Here is a 21,468-nt window from a genome sequence, read left to right as displayed (position 1 = left end):
AAAAAAATGCCTTTATTTAAACAAAATATCTCACCATAGAGAAAGAGGCAGCAGCCTGCTCCAGGAGTCCCACTAGGCCAGCCTCTGTGAAGTACTTCCCAGAACAGATGCCCTCCTCGTCTGGGGAAACCACGTCGTCGGAGACCGCCGACTCTTCCAGCACATTGGACGAAATGTTCTGGAACACACATGTGCAAAGATAGACGATTGTTTACCAGGTCTGATGTTGGCACCAAGTCACCAACTACTACTATTACAGCTTCCATTGAGTTCATCATCATCATCATCACCTTTATTTATACTCGGAAATACAGTTGAGGGCAAGCCCCCCAAAATACAGTCAAAAAACAATACATCCAACACAACATTATAAATCAGGATAAATTACAAAGGAACTTTATGCAGAACAACCAGTCAGTAAAATAAATCAATTGAAGCAGGAGCAATCACGGTGAAAGTTGACTATTATATGCCTTTACCTGGAAGGTGACACAGCCAACGGGGAGGTACTTCCGGTCCTCCAGCATGCTGAGGTATTCCGCCACCAGGGCGGCACTGTGCGACAGACACTGGGCAGCCTCGGCATGGTTGGTCCTCTCCGAGTGTTTCCCAGCCATGTTCTGGAGCCATGTCAACCGCAGGTCTGGAGAAGTCTGGTAACCCTTGGCAATCCTGGGACACAAACACACATCAAATACAGGACCCAAGCACATCTTTTACATACATTCAACGTACATACACATGTGCAGTTGCAGTACACACAATATGGTTAAGAGAAATGGGTTTCCATTGTGTGTGTGTGTGTGTGTGTGTGTGTGTGTGTGTGTGTGTGCATGAGCACATGCATTCCTACCGGTACATGAGGTCTATGAGCATCTCAGGGTCTTCTTGATGCTCCTTCATCTTCACTGTGTCCGACAGAATCATGTGGAGGTTGAACACAAGATCCTGCACCTGAGAACAATAGAGAGCATTGCATTTAAAAACTACACTAGTGAACACACTGGACATCGCATAACATTCAAATTAAGAATCGCATCCATCAATCAAAATAAAACGTAACTGGACCTTTAACCACGTATGCCCTATATAGTTCGTTGTACAATGAACTGCAAAAATTGCAAATCTACAGGACCACAATGCACTGCAATATATACTATGAACTAAAATATGTGTGACATCTTTACATTCTTTACATTTTTTGAATGTGCCCACAATAGCCGCCTGCCAGGTTTAAAGTGGTTAAATGACATAATCACATCAAATCAATCAATCCCTACGGTCTCCATCTGTACCTGATCAGGGAAGGTGGTCTCCCGCAACTCCAGGTCTTCCTCGCCATAGGTGAGGATGGTCTTGAGGGAGCGACGCAAGAACTCCTCGTTGAAGTTCTGCGACGTCCCCACCAGCGAAGACAGGGACATGGTCACCTGCATCTTCACCCTGGCAAAGTTCTGGAGAAGCGACCACGTGCACACGCACACACGCACACGCACACAGAAAAACAAAAAGGAGAGCGTGTGAAGAGAGTGACAAGTAGGTGTGTGCCTTTTTAATGTTCTGAACAAGGGTTGCACTCACATTGCCGATCTCAAAGTTTTGCCTCATGAGGAGGTAGAGGGATGCGCTGGCGTGTGCTCTGATGGTCCCAATGCTGCTGCTGCAGTTCCTCAGGAGACGCAGACTCAGGTCAGCACACTGCTCTGTCTCCTCCTCAAACAGCAGCTCAGGGAACTGGACACACATACCAAACACACAGCAAATACACAAAAACGCACGTATTATATATATCGTCACCGTTGGGCAGAAACCACCATATTTTATTTTACAGCGTCACACAAAAAGTAGCAGATTGAAAAGCGGCGCAAAGCCTAGCTTGTAGATTTGCTACTTTTGCTATTTTGAGGATTGAAAGACACACATCAACAAGAGGGGGTTGGAGGTGTCTAAAGTGACTATTTGCTCTCAAAATGCATAGATTTATGCTGGCTGGAACTCATCGTGCACAGTGTGTGAATGAGAATGAATGCGTTGGGTAACAGTGAGTGCAGTGTGGTCTGACCTTAGACACCAGTGCCCTCTGTGTAGCGAAGCAGTGCTGCAGGTAGAGGGCGCTCTGGTTGCAGGCCATGCTGTGGAGGAGCACCTTTAGAACACCTCCCAGGATGCTCTCCTTGGACTCCGTCACCGATACCGTCTGCACGCACGCACACACACACACACACGCACATGCACACACACACAGTTAGAAGGCATGGACAAACATGTATAACAGAGTTCCCACCTGCCATGTACGTATGTACACAATGTATCCTTAAAGGACAACTTTAGTTTTTTTTGTGTGTTAGGGCATTCACTTCTAGTCATTTTTACTAGTTGCCTGCCTAGTTTACTAGTCAACTAGTTGTTTAACTACCTATTATTACAAAAAACGATAAATACATATTTGTACATTTTAAAACTGTGTACATTGGTCACTATAACTATAATCTACCTGATCTTGAGGCCTACAAAATCAGGATTTATTTCTTTTGTTATCAACTAGTACCAACAAGGTCGACTAGTGGATTTATGCCCTAGTGTGTGTGTGTGTGTGTGTGTGTGTGTGTGTGTGCTATACCTGTACAATTATTTCTAAAGTGTCGAGAATGATGAGGTTGGCCTCCGTTGCCAGGTTCCCATCAATAAGTGCTTCATGCTCCAACTCTGCTCTGGTCCTGAGAAACATGAGGTGAGCGTCAGATTTTCTACAGAACGGTCAACCATCTCCCTATCAGTGACTGTTGAATGGCACAATGGCCTTAGAACCAGCACATTCAAGCCATTGCTCACGGGAAGGAGCATCTCTATGAGCAATGTGCTGAAAATAGGTTAATATGAGTGAGTTCTAGTACCACTGCTGTCACGTAAAAACCTCAGTTTATTTCTATTTATGAACAGGAGTTTATGTACTCTTTTATGTACAGTACCAAGTCATATTTCAGATGTTTTCTTCACCATTCCTGGAAGACTTATTGATGATGTGAGATTTTCATTGGACAGCAGTCGTTTTTTACTGTTCATGTGGAGTTTTACACACCTAACCTCCTGGGCACGCGCCTTGTTGTGTATCAAGATGCTCTCTCTTAACCCGCACGGCTCAGTCCTCAACCTTTTCAAAATGGTCCAAAGCAAACCACAGCAACAATGCACGTTGATGCACATTCCTTAGCTACAGTTAGCTAATCCCAAACTCATCACTTCCCTTACCAGGCGGTTAAGAAGCAGAGTGTGCAAGAGGTTAACGACACTCACTGTTTCAGGGTTAAAAGGCAGGAATGGAGGATGTCACTTTTGCAACGGTGCATTTGGACAAAGCGAACATTTCCTTGCTATGGGTTACACACCGGGGCCAACCATTTTAGACCTAAAATATATATATTTTAAAAGGGTCTTAAAATGGTAAAGTTCTACGGTTTGGCATTCCAGGGAGTGGATGGTAAATAATATGTTTCCATTAGTGTTAATCTATGATAAACAGCTTCCACCTACTATACTATTCCCTTCCTCAGCTACAGAAGCACAACAAACCCCCCACGGTGAGAAGCACACTGGTTAAAAAGCACAACAGACCCACTGCAACCAGAGAAGCCCTGAGACAAGCACTGTTACCACCAGGGAGGGAAGGGAGGGTCAGAACAAGGCCCGGGGATTCTCTAATGGTGCACTCAGGTGCATGTGTGAAATCGGGAGGTCAAACAGGGAATAAATGACACCGTCTCCATGAAGTCTTCCAAGTAACTAAAGCACTCACACTGGCTCCCGTGTCGGGAGCTTGATGCTGTGGTTTACCGACATGTTCGGAGCCAACATGAGCGGTTTTGTGTGTGGGAAGTATGTATGTCGACAACTTTGATTCATTTCATGCTTGTGGTGACGATTTCCCAACTTCCCGCATGCAAGTGAACGCACCATAAACTGGGGACATAAAGCAGGAGGGAACTGAATGCAGCACACTGCAGGTGTGGATCATACAATACCTGACTGATCTGTGGCTCCTATGTGCACACACAGCAACATGAGAGAACACATGGGAGGAGTGAGTCAACACAACAAACAGGCCAGATTTACAAAGGAACAGACATAGACTCCCTTTTAAATCTGTAACCTTTAGTGAAACATTGAAAAAAGGGGGCAATATTGTATCTCCGATGATGTTTTGTGGAAGAACATTTGTGACCAGATTTGACTGAGAGACTGCCATCGCGCAAATTACAGCTTTTCACCAGAGGAGAAAAACTTTTATTTTATTTATTTTTTTCAAAATGAGTTAATAACACAGGCAGACTCTTCACATACTAGAGCATGTCTGAAATAAGTGTCAGAGCTGAAATCGACATGTAAATATGAAATAAATGCTTAAACGTGTAGCTAGGTGTAATGTTAGAGACTACAGAAGTGAACCTTTCAAGCTTGTTTTCTCAACTCGCTGTTTTCTGCAAGACATTACTCTATAAGCCATATCTCCAAAACTGGTGGGTCAAACTGAACAACCAATATGTCAATTTGAAGCTATGATCCCCTGCTTTCATATGACATGAAAAAACGAAAATTCAAAAAAATCCAATGGCAGTCTCTCAGTCAAATTTAGTCACATTTTTGTGTTGAATGTTTCATTGTAAAACCAGCTTAAGAGGAAATATTATGATTAACTGATGAATGGGCACAATGCCTTGTACATGTCATGAATGACACTGTTGGATGAGTGTTATTGTATTTTAGTGCATTGTTGCATATTAGGATGCGAGCATAGAATGCGAGCATGGGTCTCCTCCGATCCAGATATGTCATTAGCCACTTCTTTTCACCTGACAGTGAGGAGTTTCTATGTGAGGAGGCAATACATATGGCGGAACACCACTATCATTCATGGTTCCTTGTAGAAGTAGCAGTGACAGAGATCACCCTCCCCTGCCAGCTTCTCACCTGTGTTAGTTGGAGTGCCCGTCCAGGTCAGGATACACAGAGGATTTGTAATGTAATGGCATGCCCAAAATAGGGCGGTTTTAACCCATTCTTGGCGGGAACCCCTTTTGGTGTTTTACCGCCTCAGGCCTGGAACCCATTTTTGGGTTCTGTACAGTATGTACAGTATTCAAAAATTTAAAAATGTTGATGCTGCTATATAAATATTTGAAGTTTTTCAGAAAACTTAGGTCAGGATTTAGAGGCGTTTTTAGAATCGGCCTCAGGCCTAAATGGATTAAAGCAATTCATGAATATATGGTTGCATGAAATAACAAGTGTCGATCTAAAATCAGATTAAGTGGAGATAATATGATGACCAGAATTGTTTTAATTAAATGGAAAGCTAGGGGGATGCAATTGCCACCTAAAATCTTCCTGGAACCCCAGGAACTCGACCCCTGTGCCACCCGGATGCCCTGACCTTTTTAATTATTGTTACAAAGTATGCTCCTTAAATGTCGTGCTTCAGACTGTTCAGTCACGTTCAAATGAAAATGCATAAAGTGTGGTTAAACTATCCTCAGTGGCTGGTTTGTTTTAACATACTTGTCCATCTTTTCACTGTTCTGTCTCCAGTGGGTCATGTCCTTCCTCCAGCGCAGGTTCTCCTGACTGCCGAATGCACTGCCAGAGGGACTCCTCTCTGCAGCATGGAGAGATGGAGACATGTCATTTCAACAATGCACTGCCAGAGGGACTCCTCTCTGCAGCATGGAGACATCAACACTTTCAACACGTGTGTTTCCATGTCCTACATAATCTCACTTCATGCATATTGTGTGCACGATGTGTAAGAATGCACATACTGAGAGTGCACATCTTAGTGTAAACCCTTGTGTGTTTATATTTGTCCGTCTGTGTGTTTGCATTCGTCTGCGTTTGCAATGTACACCCCGGTATGTGTGCATGTACACATCTGACTGGTAGTGCAGGCATGTATAGGCATTAGGCACCATACATGTTTGTGTGTGCTTGGTCTTCGTGTGTGTGTGTGTGTGTGTGTGTGTGTGTGTGTGTGTGTGTGTGTGTGTGTGTGTGTGTGTGTGTGTGTGTGTGTGTGTGTGTGTGTGTGTGTGTGTGTGTGTGTGCGCGCATGCGTGCGTGCACGCACATGGGTCCTGCATGGACTAATTGTCTGTAAACTCAAGAAATGTGAGTGCACATTTTCGGATAGAAAGGGAATATTTTTTGGTCCAAGGGGAAGAGGATATATAGACTATTTTCTCTATTTATGCACAACACCTCACACAACAAAGTATAAATTAAGACTTAAAGGACCACTATCTTGGTCCTCACCAAGATGGCACCATTTCCACAGATCACTTAAAACTTCTGTAAAATCGGCCTGTGTTCCGAAACCTGCCTAGAAGTGACATCATCGGTAGGCAGGTTTGGTAATTTATGTATTAATTCATTAATGCAAGAAGAGCAATGTCTTCAACTTCATGCAAACTTCCCAGGAAGAGAGGCTGTAGTTTCAATGAGATGCAAACTGAATAGATACTTGTGCCATCTTTTAATAAGCATTAGTGAGGATATGAAATGATAATTGATAGTTTCAGCCCTAGGTGTGTGTGTGTGTGTGTGTGTGTGTGTGTGTGTGTGTGTGTGTGTGTGTGTGTGTGTGTGTGTGTGCCTCTCACCCAGCTGTCCTCCTCGGCTGCGTCGGACCATCTCCTGCCTGGCCCCGATGCTTCCAAGGATGGCCTCCTCAAGCTTGGCCTTCATGTCCTTGGACTTCTTGAAGGTCAGACTGTTCATGCGTTCAAACGCCTTCTTGCCCTGCATGGTGAACACAACATGGGCCTTTGTTTCCGCGAGGCAACAGAGGATGAACGGACGAACAGAGAACACAGCAGCGAGTCGGGTTAATGTCACAGCACAGCACACGGCGAGGCAAGTCAGGCAACGCAGGTTAGTTACACTGTAAAATCCTCTGTGTTCATTTAACTCTGAGACGGTACAAATGGATCTATTCTGTACAGTCTCAGTTACAAATGGGTTAAGGGTTCCGTTGGTTCCATTTGTACACTCTTAGTTCCTATTAAGTTCTGAGGATTTTACTGTGTAGCACAGAAACGTGCAAAACAGAGCAGAGAGAACCTACAGCATAGCAGCAAAAAGAGAACCCAATTCATACTGTAGCAGCAAAAAGAGAACCCAATTCATACTGTAGCAGCAAAAAGAGAACCCAATTCATACTGTAGCAGCAAAAAGAGAACCCAATTCATACTGTAGCAGCAAAAAGAGAACCCAATTCATACTGTAGCAGCAAAAAGAGAACCAAATTCATACTGTAGCAGCAAAAAGAGAACCCAATTCATACTGTAGCAGCAAAAAGAGAACCCAATTCATACTGTAGCAGCAAAAAGAGAACCCAATTCATACTGTAGCAGCAAAAAGAGAACCCAATTCATACTGTAGCAGCAAAAAGAGAACCCAATTCATACTGTAGCAGCAAAAAGAGAACCCAATTCATACTGTAGCAGCAAAAAGAGAACCCAATTCATACTATAGCAGCAAAAAGAGAACCCAATTCATACTGTAGCAGCAAAAAGAGAACCCAATTCATACTGTAGCAGCAAAAAGAGACCCCAATTCATACTGTAGCAGCAAAAAGAGAACCCAATTCATACTGTAGCAGCAAAAAGAGAACCCAATTCATACTGTAGCAGCAAAAAGAGAACCCAATTCATAGCAGAAAAAGGAAAACTTGTAGCGTGGCATAGAAGAGATTGTGATACATATAAAAGGGGGAGATTAAGGCAGGCTCTAATGGAGATATAACGTATATGGTGTAAATGGGGGAGAGAGATGGGGGATGACATGCAGTAAAGGCCGCCGGGATCGGGAGTCGAACCCGCGGCACACTGCCAGACTTGGGCCTGGACCGCTGAGCCACGGCCCAGGCTAGCAGGTTTTTAACAAATAAGATCTCTCCCCAAATCCAAAACTCTTAAATTGAAAAAGCAACTTTGACATCGTTGAATAATATGAAGAGAACATGAATGTATCATGTATAAAGTTAATGCAACCGTTTCCAGGGTAATTAGACAAACTAGATTAACTGTGAAGTCTACTGTTGAACCCCCAAGGCTGTCGAGATTACCTTGTACTCAAAGCACGAAACACACAGGTAGAGGAGGTCAAGCAGGCGGTTCAGCTGGGACACGGACAGGTCTGTGAACCACTTCTGCAGGACCAGTTCATCAGCGTTCTTCAGCACCCATAGCAGGCATATCAACAGGCTGCGACTAGACTCTGCTGAGAAGGTACCATGTTGGCGACTTGTCTGGAGAGGAGGGGCAGATGGGACAGAAAGACAGAAGAGGTCTGATAAGGTTTGATAAGTTGATACAGCATACAATTCTCTCCATCTTCCCTCTACAGCCCAAACAGGAAGTTACCTGCGGGTTGAGTACGAAGCTGCTCGGTCTGGACATCGGGGGGACAGTGGAGGTGCCGGCTATCGCCATGGCCACGGTTTGGCTGATCATGCTGTTGGTGTCCCCTTCTGCCTCCTCTCCATTGCCCCCGGCAGCTGCTCCTTGCGGACCACCAGGCCGACCCCACTGGTTATGATGATCTGTTGGAAGGATTTGGGGTTGTGTCATGCACCAAAAGCTCGCAATGTGACACATTGTGAGCTTGTAGATCAGCCTTTTCCGGTGCGCAACACCCATTGGCAACCAAGTATGAATCAAACTTAAAGGAGGCTTGGGTAAGGCAAATGTACTAGTCTCGTAGGTTAAAGGAAACAAAAAGAAAAGTTATGAATTAGCCCGAAGCCATTTTAGGTCAGTAGAACATTATGTCACAGAGTAACGGCCTTGGCAGGTCATATGATAACCTTTTGGCTCCCAGAAGGTACAGTACAGTTGCAATGTACTGTATTTACATTGCTTAAGGTATTTTGCATTGTTGCATCATGTTTCAATCCACCTCAATAAGAACCAATGAAAACCACTGGTTTATTTATTTATAACTTCCAAGGACAAAATATATGTACAGTAACAGTATATCATATCTCTTGCATGTGTGGAAACCTGAATGTCCAAATGTCCAGTTTTTTTAAGATGTGTTTGCTCTTTGCCTATATTGAAAGATCACAGTAGTTTGACAGGAAACAGGGAGAGAGAGAAAGAGAAGGGGAGCAGCAAAGGTTGTCGGCATCAGGAGTCGAACCCTAATCCAAACCATAACCCTACATCAGCAGCCCAAGTGCCTGGACTGCTACCCTAGAGCAGGGGTTCTCAACGTTTTTGGCCGGGGACCCCCGGAAATGCTTTGGCAATGTCTCGGGACCCCCACCCCGCCCCCTCCCGACCCCCCAATATAAATTGACTGCTACAATAACCTTAAACCATTTTGGGCGGGAACCCCTTTTGGTGTTTTAAGCATTGTTATAGTTTAGCTATTGAAAAATAGCAGATCTACAAGCTCATAGCGCGCCACCGAGTGGCGCGCTATGAGCTTGTAGGTCTGCTATTTTTGAAAAATCGTGAAAATAAAATTTAAAAAGTTTTTTTATTTATTCTTTTTTGGAAAAAATGTGGGGACCCCCTAAAATAATTTGGCGACCCCCCGAGGGGTCGCGACCCACGGGTTGAGAACCCCTGCCCTAGAGGTCCGGGCCACTTTTGATGCTTGTGTGTGATGCTGCTATAGTATGATCACGTACGGCATTAATTTAAAAAAAAAAGAAAAAAAGAAAAGGAGATAAGAGGTTTCTGCCTGACAGCAACGATATCCTTGCCCACCTGTGAAGTCATGGAGCTGTGGCAGAGATTCCATATCTGCGCCCACCTGTGAAGTCATGGAGCTGTGGCAGAGATTCCATATCTGCGCCCACCTGTGAAGTCATGGAGCTGTGGCAGAGATTCCATATCTACACCCACCTGTGAAGTCATGGAGCTGTGGCAGAGATTCCATATCTACACCCACCTGTGAAGTCATGGAGCTGTGGCAGAGATTCCATATCTACACCCACCTGTGAAGTCATGGAGCTGTGGCAGAGATTCCATATCTACACCCACCTGTGAAGTCATGGAGCTGTGGCAGAGATTCCATATCTACACCCACCTGTGAAGTCATGGAGCTGTGGCAGAGATTCCATATCTACACCCACCTGTGAAGTCATGGAGCTGTGGCAGAGATTCCATATCTACACCCACCTGTGAAGTCATGGAGCTGTGGCAGAGATTCCATATCTACACCCACCTGTGAAGTCATGGAGCTGTGGCAGAGATTCCATATCTACACCCACCTGTGAAGTCATGGAGCTGTGGCAGAGATTCCATATCTACACCCACCTGTGAAGTCATGGAGCTGTGGCAGAGATTCCATATCTACACCCACCTGTGAAGTCATGGAGCTGTGGCAGAGATTCCATATCTACACCCACCTGTGAAGTCATGGAGCTGTGGCAGAGATTCCATATCTACACCCACCTGTGAAGTCATGGAGCTGTGGCAGAGATTCCATATCTACACCCACCTGTGAAGTCATGGAGCTGTGGCAGAGATTCCATATCTACACCCACCTGTGAAGTCATGGAGCTGTGGCAGAGATTCCATATCTACACCCACCTGTGAAGTCATGGAGCTGTGGCAGAGATTCCATATCTACACCCACCTGTGAAGTCATGGAGCTGTGGCAGAGATTCCATATCTACACCCACCTGTGAAGTCATGGAGCTGTGGCAGAGATTCCATATCTACACCCACCTGTGAAGTCATGGAGCTGTGGCAGAGATTCCATATCTACACCCACCTGTGAAGTCATGGAGCTGTGGCAGAGATTCCATGACGATGCCAATGAGTGGCAGGTAGAGTGTGGCAACCCGGGCCTTGACCTCGGGGTCTGCGTAGCGCGGGTCTGAGTCATGGCTGGACAGAAGGTTATGGACCACACTCACTACCTTCTTATGCAACCCAAACATCCTATAACAGAGAGCAAGGATGACAAGGAGATATGCAGAGAGAGAATTAGCCTTTATCAATGAAATGTAAATATCAAGATGTAAAAATATATATATATGAAAATAGCTATAACTCACTAAGTCACCCAATGCATAGACACTCACACACACACATCTGATAAATATACTGCTCCCTCATTGGCCACACCGTTGTGTGCATGACAACCAGTTTTAATGGAACAAGGTTCTGGACAGACACACACACGCCTCCATTGACAAAAACAGTCACAGACAGACTTGTTGACTTCCGCCCTTACCAGCTAAAAATCGCAGGCTATGCATAATTGTCCTACAATCTACATTACCTCTATTTTCATTCCAACAACACAAAGCTGGCCTGTACATACATACGTAAACACAGTCAAAGTATACCAACCCGTCATTGTCTGGGTCCAGTATTACAGCCAACTCAGCCAGTACCAGGCCAGCCAGGTAGTGTTGTTCTCTGAAGGGGACAGACAGGTCAAACATGTTGGCTATCTTCTGGTCCTGGACGTGGGTGGAGAATCCAGAACTCTGTATGAGGAGCATGGAGAGAAATTAAGGTTTGTTTGTTTTATTTGTTTTAGTGATCAATACAACGATGTTTCACAGCTCATAATGCTTCAGCACTCAGGTGAGTTGATTGGCTGTCAGTGTATCACTCTGAAATTGCTCCCAATGATATCGTCCACCAACATTGTTGTTGTTATTGTTGTGGAGTGGACTCTGCCATCTACTTGAGTTAGCATGATGATTTTTAAAACTATATAGTTATAATTAGTTAATATTCTTGGTGTGGGGAAAAAAACTTTTAGTTGACACTTTGTGGCCTTTCCACAGTATGTGTCTTTCTTTGTGTCCGACTGACCTGTGAAGTAGCTGAAGAGACAGAGGGAGACGGCGAGGCAGGTGGTGTGAGCAGACCACAGGGCAGGTTAAGAGTGACATAGTGCTCGTGGCTGCAGACAATCCTCAGGAAGTCCAGCCTCAAAGACTCCAGCGTTGGGTTCTGCAGGGCGTAAAGCTTTGTGGACACCTGGAGATGAGCAGAAACAGAGAGGATTACATCAGGCATGGCTACAGATGCAGCAGCACAAATACAGGAATGGCCAAGGATAAATGTGATTATGTCTACAGCTATTCAATTCCCCAATATCTTTCAAATTGGTCAACAATGATAACAATGATATTTATTTAAAGTCAACAATGGTTATGGAAATCCATGTATCTCCATATTCAGTCGATCAGTTGTACGGTATTGGCTATCGCACTGGGTACTCTGACAACAGGGACACCAGGTATTCCGTAAACAGGAGTACAGGGCACCGGTCTACCTGGAACGATGCAAGTTGGAAATGCATGCCCCCACCAAGTTATTATGGCCGACTGTGTCCCTTTTATGCCCATATATGGAGTTCTTTGTCAGGCATGCCCAAATATGTCTATTGCAGATGTCAGAACACATTGTGATGTCAGAACAGGCCAGCTCCGTACAGTATATGGAGATATAGGGGTGATCAGGTACAGAAACCCGGGCAGAGGCCTTTGTGCTGGTTCTGGACAACCGGCTATCCAACAGACTCTAATTAGAAGTCGGCGGGCAAATGGTTCTTGAGTTATGTGGATTACAGATGTACATACACACAGAGACGTGGTGTGGATTACAGATGTACATACACACAGAGATGTACATACACACAGAGATGTACATACACACAGAGACGTGGTGCAGATGTACATACACACAGAGACGTGGTGTGGATTACAGATGTACATACACACAGAGATGTACATACACACAGAGACGTGGTGCATTATGTGTTACAGATGTACATACACACAGAGACGTGGTGCATTATGTGTTACAGATGTACATACACACAGAGACGTGGTGCATTTACATTAGCATTATTAAGATCGGGGTGTGCCTCATGGTGGAGATTTCTGCTCCACTGCGTGCACCTTTCTAGTCCGTTAAGATTTTTAAGGCAAAGCCTGCACTTTTAAGTTTAAAGGAGCATTCAGTGATTTGGGTGATTTGGAAAACCACCCAGTCCGCCCCGGTAACAAAATGTGCACATGCACACGCTCTACAGTGGGGGGAAGTGCAACAGGCCAACAGCATGTGCACCATGGCCCGCCCCCACTCGATCATGATTGGAGGAAGGCCCCTCTCATCCTGATTGGATGAAGGCTTTGCCACCCGCCACCAAAACTGAAACTAGGGTTTTTTGACCCCAAGGGCTCACTGGGGACAGGGAGGAACTCCTTATATGGTCAGCACACTCTACAGTAGGGAGGATTATCCCAAAAAAAAGAAAACATAAGTGATATTTGAATGAAGTGAAATCACTGAATATACCTTTAATGGAAAGTTTAAAATGTGTGTAATGTCCTACTTGTTTCCAGTATGTCCTGATAAGGGTGAAGACAAAGCCTCTGTCCATGACCGACAGCAAGTCATTGAGAAAGAAAGCCAGACTAGTGTTGAGCCTCTCCACCAATTCCAGATCCTGTTCGGACCAACAACACAAGATTAGGATCAAGACATTTCATTTTATATGGTACAGATAACTGGATTCTGCCATTAGTTACCTTCTGGAAGCGAGAGACAATGTCGCCAGATATGGTGCTGACCAGGGCAGTGATGTCGTCCATGAAGCGTTCTGGGAAACGGTTCTTCCTTGGCGACTCTAGACGCTCTGAAAAGTACAGGTGCTGGATGACGCTTTTCACCTAAAGGTCAGGGAGTCCAACACATATTTGAAACGGTTACATTTTGTTCAGACGTACAGTTGGGTGCCACCGATATTGTCCCTTATCATTTGACCCATTTAGGCCTGACCTCAAAATTTAAAAAAATCCTTCTAAATCCTCCAGTTTTCTGAAATAAATATTTTCACGATTTTTCAAAAATAGCAGACCTACAAAGCTCGTAGCGCGCCACTCGGTGGCTGTAGATCTGCTATTTGTCAATAGCTAAATTATAACATAATGTTTAAAACACCAAAAGGGGTTCCCGCCCAAAATGCGTTAACTGTCCTTTTGCGCAGATCACGCAAACCTCAGCAAAAAGAAAAGGACAATATCGATGGCCTCCAACTGTAGCAAGAAATGCCAAAAATGTAAATAATCATACTTTTGTTCAAATTTGACGTGTACGCTGCAGTAGTCTCGTTTCCTACCATGAGTTCAAAGAAGAACCAGGCCTGCTGGAGAGCACCCTCCCTGACACTGCCACTGCTCACCACCCACTGGAGAGCCAACTCCTCATGGAAGAGCTGGTGGAGATGGAAGGAGGCAGGGAGACAGTGGAAAAGACAAAATGTGTTTAAAAGTATAACTGTCTACCTCATCTACTGGATCTTCATTATATATTTACATAAAGCTACTGCTTATTCATTTTAAGAGTTTAAAAATGGGTTACCTTTACATGACATACAATACTATTATGCTGCGTTTCCACATACCAGTCCGTGCACCGCATCGTGTGCTTGTGCCATCGTTTGATTAGTTTCCATATACAAGGACCGTGGACAAAAAGGGTGACAATTTTGGCCCCACAGCCTGAGAGGTCTGAGGCAGGCTAAACATGAAGAAAACGGTGAAGTAGAACACTGCTTGCTACTGGCCCTGGTCATGATTTCGGTAGACTAAAGTGAAGACTGTGCTCTTCCCCCAGGACTTCAGAACATTTATATAGTTTGCTGCGATTTTTGTTTAATTGGTAATATATTTTGCAGTGGATTATCTGTGATTTGCACTTCATTTTCAGTGATACGTGTTAAATAAACAGTTTAACATCCATTTGTTTCCATTTTACACTCTGGGTTTAAAGACCTGTAAGGATCCATTTGGTTCGTACGGATAGCTGTACTGCTGCACAGGTGATTTGCAGTGGTGTGTACAGGACAATTGGCCACTTTACATTAGGTAATGTTAAGAAGCAACGATCTCCAGTTGTACTTACATTACAAAGGAATGTCAAAGACCGTAGTCTGCCATGCATAGCTGTGGATTTGAGAAGGGGTAGGCCTATATTGTGTTATGGAAATGAGAGATGTTTGGGGTGCTGGGCCATGTGAGGCCATGCGAGGCCAAAAGGTTGTGGTGGTGCTGGGCTGCCATGTGGAAAGGCAGCATAATGATTAGACAGAGTAATACTGTTATAAGCAGGCCTCTATGGTTCCATGAAAAATAATAATAAGTCTGCACACCGATTTGAAAGCTCCCCAAAAACTCTATTTACCAAGGCGGGGGGAAAAAAAAATCACACCCCCGGAAGTGTGTGGTGCAACTCCGTGTGGGGGTCCCCGGGGGGGAGTTCCAGACCCACAGGAACGCACCCAGGGTGCCGGCCCAATTCCGGCGAGCCGCCCCGCGTCCGAAACGGTTGTGTGGGGGTCCCTCTACTGTACCCTCTACTGTACTGTACTGGCACACCCGAAATCACCATATATACAGTTAATATGTGCGTGTGTGTTTGTGTGTGTGTGTTAGGTTGCGCACAGGTGGTGAAAAACAACCATGTTGTTTTCGTGCTCAGACGCACCCACCCACCCAGCCAGCCACCCACACACACACATAGCTCCGTAGTGGTTGCACCACTCAAAAACACAAACGCACAACGTTTCGTCCTCTGTGGCCTTCGTCAAAACGGTGTGCAGTCTTTGCCAGTCTGTTCTTTTTGTTCGAGCACCCGTTGAATTAGCCTGGGATGTGCGCGCACCTCCTGACCACTTAAACTAACTTGCTTACCTCTTGCGTGAACTGTGTAAAATGACTCTAATTAACTCCATCAAAGCCCAATTACCAATAATGCAAATCAATTAATCATAACTAAAATGTATATATCTGTCTTGATCTATTCGATCTATGAACAAAAACCAAAGAAAAGGCAAAAAAGGTCCAGTAGCGCTCCTGTGTCTTGCAAAACTGAAGAAAAAGTGAGGTTTAAAAAAGAAAACAAGATCCATAAGGAGTTAAAGTTAGTGATACAAACTTAAACAAGATTCACATTTATGTGCAACACTCATATCACTTTAAAGACATGATGAAAATGCACTCGTCTCTCAGCAAATACAGATTATATAGAATATATTAACCCCTACAGTGAAACACAGTCATACTGTACATCATTAATGTGGTGAAGCAAGAGTGCAGTTTTCTTCATTCCTTTGAAGTTTTATGGTCTGATAAATTGCACCTGATTTCAGGTATGCATTCTCATCACAGCCCGCTCGTATACATTCAGAACAAGAGGCAGAACAGAGACATTCGGCATCCGACAAGACTCGACAACCACCAAGTACGACATTGACCGATTCAGAGGCACACATCCACAGCTCCTCCCCCCCTGTGCAAATTGGCTCTACCTTTTTGGTGGGCAACCGTCCCGTTAAAGTTTGCAAGAAACTGGCGCTCTCGGTGTGCGAAGACATGCGATTGCCACCGCGTTCCATGGCCTATGGATGGGATGAATGGAACGATGACAAACAAGGTTAGTGGAGGAGCAACAGGAGAGTGGGGTTGCACCTCCTTCTCCTCTGCACACAACGAAATGTGTCTGCTGGGACACACACACACAGATATCACACACACACACACACACACACACGCGCGCACGCACACACACGCACAAAACAAACTTGCAATCCGTACATGTTGATCACACATGAACACAGAACAATTAGATAGGACAGGGGCACAGCTTAACCTTGATTTATACTTCATCATACAACAAGCTCACAACACGTCATGGCACGTTGTGGGCTGGTAGACTATTTTTAGCAATTGACACCATTGTACGATGTTGAATATGTATTAAGCATTCTTAATGCTTAATACATATGTATTACGCATTAGTATGAATTAAGCATTCTTGTATGAATTAAGCATTCTTGCTAGAGTTAAACCCATAATGTGTACAGCTTCACTAATGGGAGTCCAGTGAAATTAAAACATGACAAGCCATGCAAAGTGTGGCATAAATGGCTGCACAGGGCCTGCAGAGATAACACCTGGGATGTTTGCTTTTACCTGATGGCATCCATTCACTGTCATTGTGCATCCCGCTTATTGACGGATTACTTCATTATTAAAATAGGAATACAAAATGACAAAAGTATGGGCCATGTTACTGGGTAGTTTAAAGGCAAACTATGTACATCTGCATGTCAATGCTGGAGCATTTATTTTGACATAAGTCCACTGCAGAAGAAAGCTGCATTAATATAATATTTACAAATGCATTGCAAATGTATTAATATTATTAAACTGTGGACAATATTGAATGTTCTTCTAAGTCATGGCTTGACATGACTTAGACATGACAGACTAAAATCAACCTAAAATGACAAAAGACGTCATGAATATAGACAATTAAAGACAAAACCAAATGGATACTCACACCTGTGCGACACACACACACACGCACGCGCAGTCGCGCACGCACGCACGCACGCACGCACGCACGCACGCACGCACGCACACACACACACACACGCTCCAGCCACTATGGTTAGTGAGTTTTATGGTTAGATCCACACATCATGCTCGAGCCACTGTGAGTTATATGGTTAGTCGGCAGTCATGCAGGGATGAAAGTGGAGAGTATGGGGTTAAAAACAACAGAGGCCGATATGCTTTATGTAATATATACAGTATATGTTGTTAGTAGAAGAAGGAAAGAGAAGAACTGAAATAAAAGTTAATGCTCCAGCCTCTCCACTGCTAATGGAAGACTAGATATGACACTATGCTGTTCTTCCCACTACTCCAAAATGCTGCTGATAAAGACTGTCAAATGGTTTACAGGGAATAGTTTAAATGTGGAGAGCCTGAGGTAACGATAGGTAACGTAGGGTATTTCAGAATTCGTGACCATGACTTCACTGTGGATTGAAAAGGGACTCTAGAATTATGATTGTATACTAAATCCAGCACCCCTAGAGAAAGATACAGTAGGTGTTGGAATTAGGGGAGCAACAGTTGAGCTAATTGCTTTAATAGGTTAAAAGGGGAAAAAATCATTTAAATGGAAAATCCAGGTCCAATCCAAGGTCGCAATGCATCACATCATGAGCTTGCAGGATATAGTCAATTATTAAAATAAATTGGAATTTGTTTGTGTTGTATCCTTGAAAAACACTTCTCGGTTACTTGACTAATCAAAAGTAGTAAAATAATGAAGGTACACTAAACAAGAAGGAAGGGATGATAGGCGAACACTAAACATGGTAGTTGAAGGTTGTGATAGAGACGGCAGGCTGTGACTCCCACGTGAGGGGTGTGGAATCATGAGTAGGGTGGAGGTGTTGTGGGTAAGGGTTTCACAGTGGTGTGGAATCATGGGAGTAGGGTGGAGGTGTTGTGGGTAAGGGTTTCACAGTGGTGTGGAATCATGGGAGTAGGGTGGAGGTGTTGTGGGTAAGGGTTTCACAGTGGTGTGGAATCATGGGAGTAGGGTGGAGGTGTTGTGGGTAAGGGTTTCACAGTGGTGTGGAATCATGGGAGTAGGGTGGAGCTGTTGTGGGTAAGGGTTTCACAGTGGTGTGGAATCATGGGAGGGTGGAGGTGTTGTGGGTAAGGGTTTCACAGTGGTGTGGAATCATAGGAGTAGGGTGGAGGTGTTGTGGGTAAGGGTTTCACAGAAACTGTGATATTTTCAAGTTATGGTCTTGTTCATTTTTGCTTTTGCAGTGCACCAGCAACCAGGAGCTCATTCCTTAGTTTTGAGGCAAGGTGTTTTATAAGACATTTCCAAGTTATTATTCCTTTCTTTCACATGCTTCAGTGTTTGTCATTGTATTATCTCCAATGCTTTACTGCTGTGATATTTGTTGTACAAATAAAGTGAACATTTACCATATTTCAAATAGCGTATTTACTAGGTATATTTAGTAGCTATACAGGGAATATGTAAATTAGTAGCAGCTTTTGACTAGTACGAATAGATGATGTCATTAGTGAGCCTTCATGTGGAACTACATACCGAAATGCCCAAAAGTATCTGAAATATTCAATTCCATCCGTCTCCATTTTGCATCTGTTTTTCACCCTGAGTCGCTGTGTAAAACCCCAAGTAATGATGCAATATGCTTTTACACATGCACTGAGCGTCATGTTTTTCTTTTGTACACTCCAGATTAATTTTCTAAGGAGCAATCAAAAGGATTGATTGCATTGATTGGAAGCAGCAGAGCAGAAGGCGTGAAGAGGCATCAATAAATTAGAGTCTTGCTCAACTGCTATGAGAAGCATCTTTAGCAGGGTGACAAACAAGTAGCAACCGTTTCCACATCGAGACTGAGACACATTGAGACACATTGGACTGCTGAATACAGTCACAACTATTAATAATGACGTTTTAACCTAGGAGTTGTAGGTGTGAAATTAATCGAGACTGAGCAACTACATGGTCTATATCTTGACTAGAATGTACATAACATTTACAAATGAGCTGTCAAAAATGGACAGCAAGTATCTGTATCTCCTGCCTACCTATGAACAGTCCTGTCCAGGACAACTGCTGCAATGACAGCAAGACCTCTGCTAGGACGGTCCCAGCCTGGACACAACTCCCCTATGGCGATATTTATTAATAGGTTTGCATTCACGAGAATACAAACATGATGCACCTACAGCATGAAGAAACTAAACCAAAGTTTTGTGCTGATAAACTAGTCTATTGTGTGCTAATTATTGACTTTTCCTGTCATATTTTGACCAATATGTGGATTTGACACACACAGCCGACTGTAACCTCTATTTAATTACTAATATAATTACATGGTGTTTGCTATGTTAATCATAGAGTTGTATGTTTGCATACGATCCAGCGATCCAGACAGGTCGAGGAAGCAGCCCTCCCCAGCAGCAGTGCTGAGAGGTAGGCAGGAGTAACACAGAGGCTTGATGTCTGATAGTCTGTCCAATACAGCTTACACCATCTTGATTTATTTCACACCTAAAACTGCTAGCTTAAAACTTTGCAAGCAAAATGCAATACTTTCCATGCAGGAGTGTATTTGTCTCAGATTTCTGTCAATCTCAAGTGCGACATGTCTGCTCCATGCCCACAGGCGTGTGTGTTTGAGCGTGACGCTCAGTGCATGCGTAAACAACACACAGTAAGAGTTAAATGGTCGCCATTATGAATATGGTCTATTAAGCTGGCATAGTGCAATAACCAAAACCGTGCAGACCAAAAGTGAAAAGCATCACAGCATGTCTCTATGGTGAACAGTGAAGCAGGGTGAGGTATTTCTGTAGTGAGACTGAAAGGGGAGGACGGGCGGTTTATTAAACCACCTGCATGGTTTCTGGAGCCGACCCAGGGCTGGATCCCCAAGGGGCGCTCTTACAGCCCATGGTGTGCACCCACGAGTTGGAGCGGTCTAGGCCCTAGGGGTGCCGGGGTCAAAGGGCACACGACAGGCAGGAGGCAAGGGAACACGCGAGCAGCACAGGGGGAAGGAGGCAAGGAACAGTAACAGGTTAAGTAGGACTGCTGGAAGAAGACACCAAGGGGCCCAAACAAAGGTTAGCCATCACTTATTAAAAAGGCCCAGTAATTATCACACAGGGGGAGAGTTGCTTGTGACGTCAGGCAGAGCAAGCCAAAAAGTAACACTTTACAGACAAGATAAGACGGCTTTAGTTGAGAAGTAGCAGAAAAGGCAACAAGGTGCAGCATCCATCATAGTTACACTACATGTCATATGACTCCCTCATCACTGCTCAAATACTTTTGGGGTCACAAAGAAAAAATGCATTTGAACACATTCTAATGACAAAACTATATAATAAATGAAACTGAATAATAGCATATCCTGTATTTTTACAAATTAAGTGTTGCCTTAATCATGTGTTATGCGTGTGTGCATGGGTGTCCAGGTATACGTGTGTCATGTGTCAGGTTGCTGTTACAGGGGTTAGAGAGATAAGATGTCCTAGCTGATGTTTGCATGTTGGCTATATGGTTTCACATGCCAGGTAGTTGACAGGTCTCTGTAAGTCATCCTTTTTGCCCAAAATCAGTTAGTATCAGGTATCTGTTAAATACATAGATCTCTTACACCATGGTGTAAGAGGTATGGTGTTGCACATGCTCAGTTGCCCTCTAGGCCGCACATGAAGCCTGTGTGCGGCCTAATTGGCTGCATGGCAGCCAATCAAACACTATGTCCTTTTTTGGGAAACACTGTCAAACACAACAACATAGAAATACACAACCTAGACTAGAGCACAGCCATACCTGTCCTCATTGCGCACGTAAGGCCTCCTGCATAAATACACAAACCTGTTTCCCTAAAGCCTCTTTAGCCTACACACACCTGTCGACTTGTGGCAGTATTAAAACCATTCGCAGAGAAATGTGTGGTGCGAGTGGTGACTTTCTTCATCTCATTTAAATATAAAAACTTTGAAATTAAGGCCTACTTCAGCATCAAAAAAATAAATTGAATTACATTTTTTTTGTCCAGCAGTCCAAATAT

General features: G+C 44.1%; 1 protein-coding gene across 24 annotated transcripts in view; it reads right to left on the bottom strand.

The window, feature by feature from the left end:
- The window catches only part of dock7 (dedicator of cytokinesis 7), a 66,473-nt gene that overhangs the window by 8,621 nt on the left and 36,384 nt on the right, over positions 1-21,468 (bottom strand). For 5 of the 24 annotated variants that reach the window (XM_079505722.1, XM_079505704.1, XM_079505718.1 and 2 more), the window contains 21 exons: positions 20,282-20,374; positions 16,345-16,434; positions 14,155-14,250; positions 13,565-13,705; positions 13,369-13,482; positions 11,838-12,005; positions 11,364-11,503; positions 10,780-10,949; positions 8,415-8,593; positions 8,117-8,299; positions 6,651-6,813; positions 5,554-5,650; positions 4,020-4,037; positions 3,080-3,151; positions 2,621-2,717; positions 2,063-2,197; positions 1,582-1,734; positions 1,296-1,454; positions 854-954; positions 480-672; positions 35-178 (listed from right to left, as the gene is read on the bottom strand). In XM_079505722.1, coding sequence (XP_079361848.1) covers positions 35-178; positions 480-672; positions 854-954; positions 1,296-1,454; positions 1,582-1,734; positions 2,063-2,197; positions 2,621-2,717; positions 3,080-3,151; positions 4,020-4,037; positions 5,554-5,650; positions 6,651-6,813; positions 8,117-8,299; positions 8,415-8,593; positions 10,780-10,949; positions 11,364-11,503; positions 11,838-12,005; positions 13,369-13,482; positions 13,565-13,705; positions 14,155-14,250; positions 16,345-16,434; positions 20,282-20,374 — 2,706 coding nt within the window. Of the gene's footprint in view, positions 1-34; positions 179-479; positions 673-853; positions 955-1,295; positions 1,455-1,581; positions 1,735-2,062; positions 2,198-2,620; positions 2,718-3,079; positions 3,152-4,019; positions 4,038-5,553; positions 5,651-6,650; positions 6,814-8,116; positions 8,300-8,414; positions 8,594-10,779; positions 10,950-11,363; positions 11,504-11,837; positions 12,006-13,368; positions 13,483-13,564; positions 13,706-14,154; positions 14,251-16,344; positions 16,435-20,281; positions 20,375-21,468 lie in introns of those variants that run through there. The other 19 variants (XM_079505708.1, XM_079505715.1, XM_079505710.1 and 16 more) reach the window with 11 other exon arrangements.

This window comes from Electrona antarctica, assembly GCF_951216825.1.
Source record: "Electrona antarctica genome assembly, chromosome: 7".
In the NCBI taxonomy this organism is placed as follows: domain Eukaryota; kingdom Metazoa; phylum Chordata; class Actinopteri; order Myctophiformes; family Myctophidae; genus Electrona; species Electrona antarctica.
The sequence above is the reverse complement of the archived record's forward strand: the minus strand, read 5'-3'. Positions and strand labels throughout refer to the sequence as shown.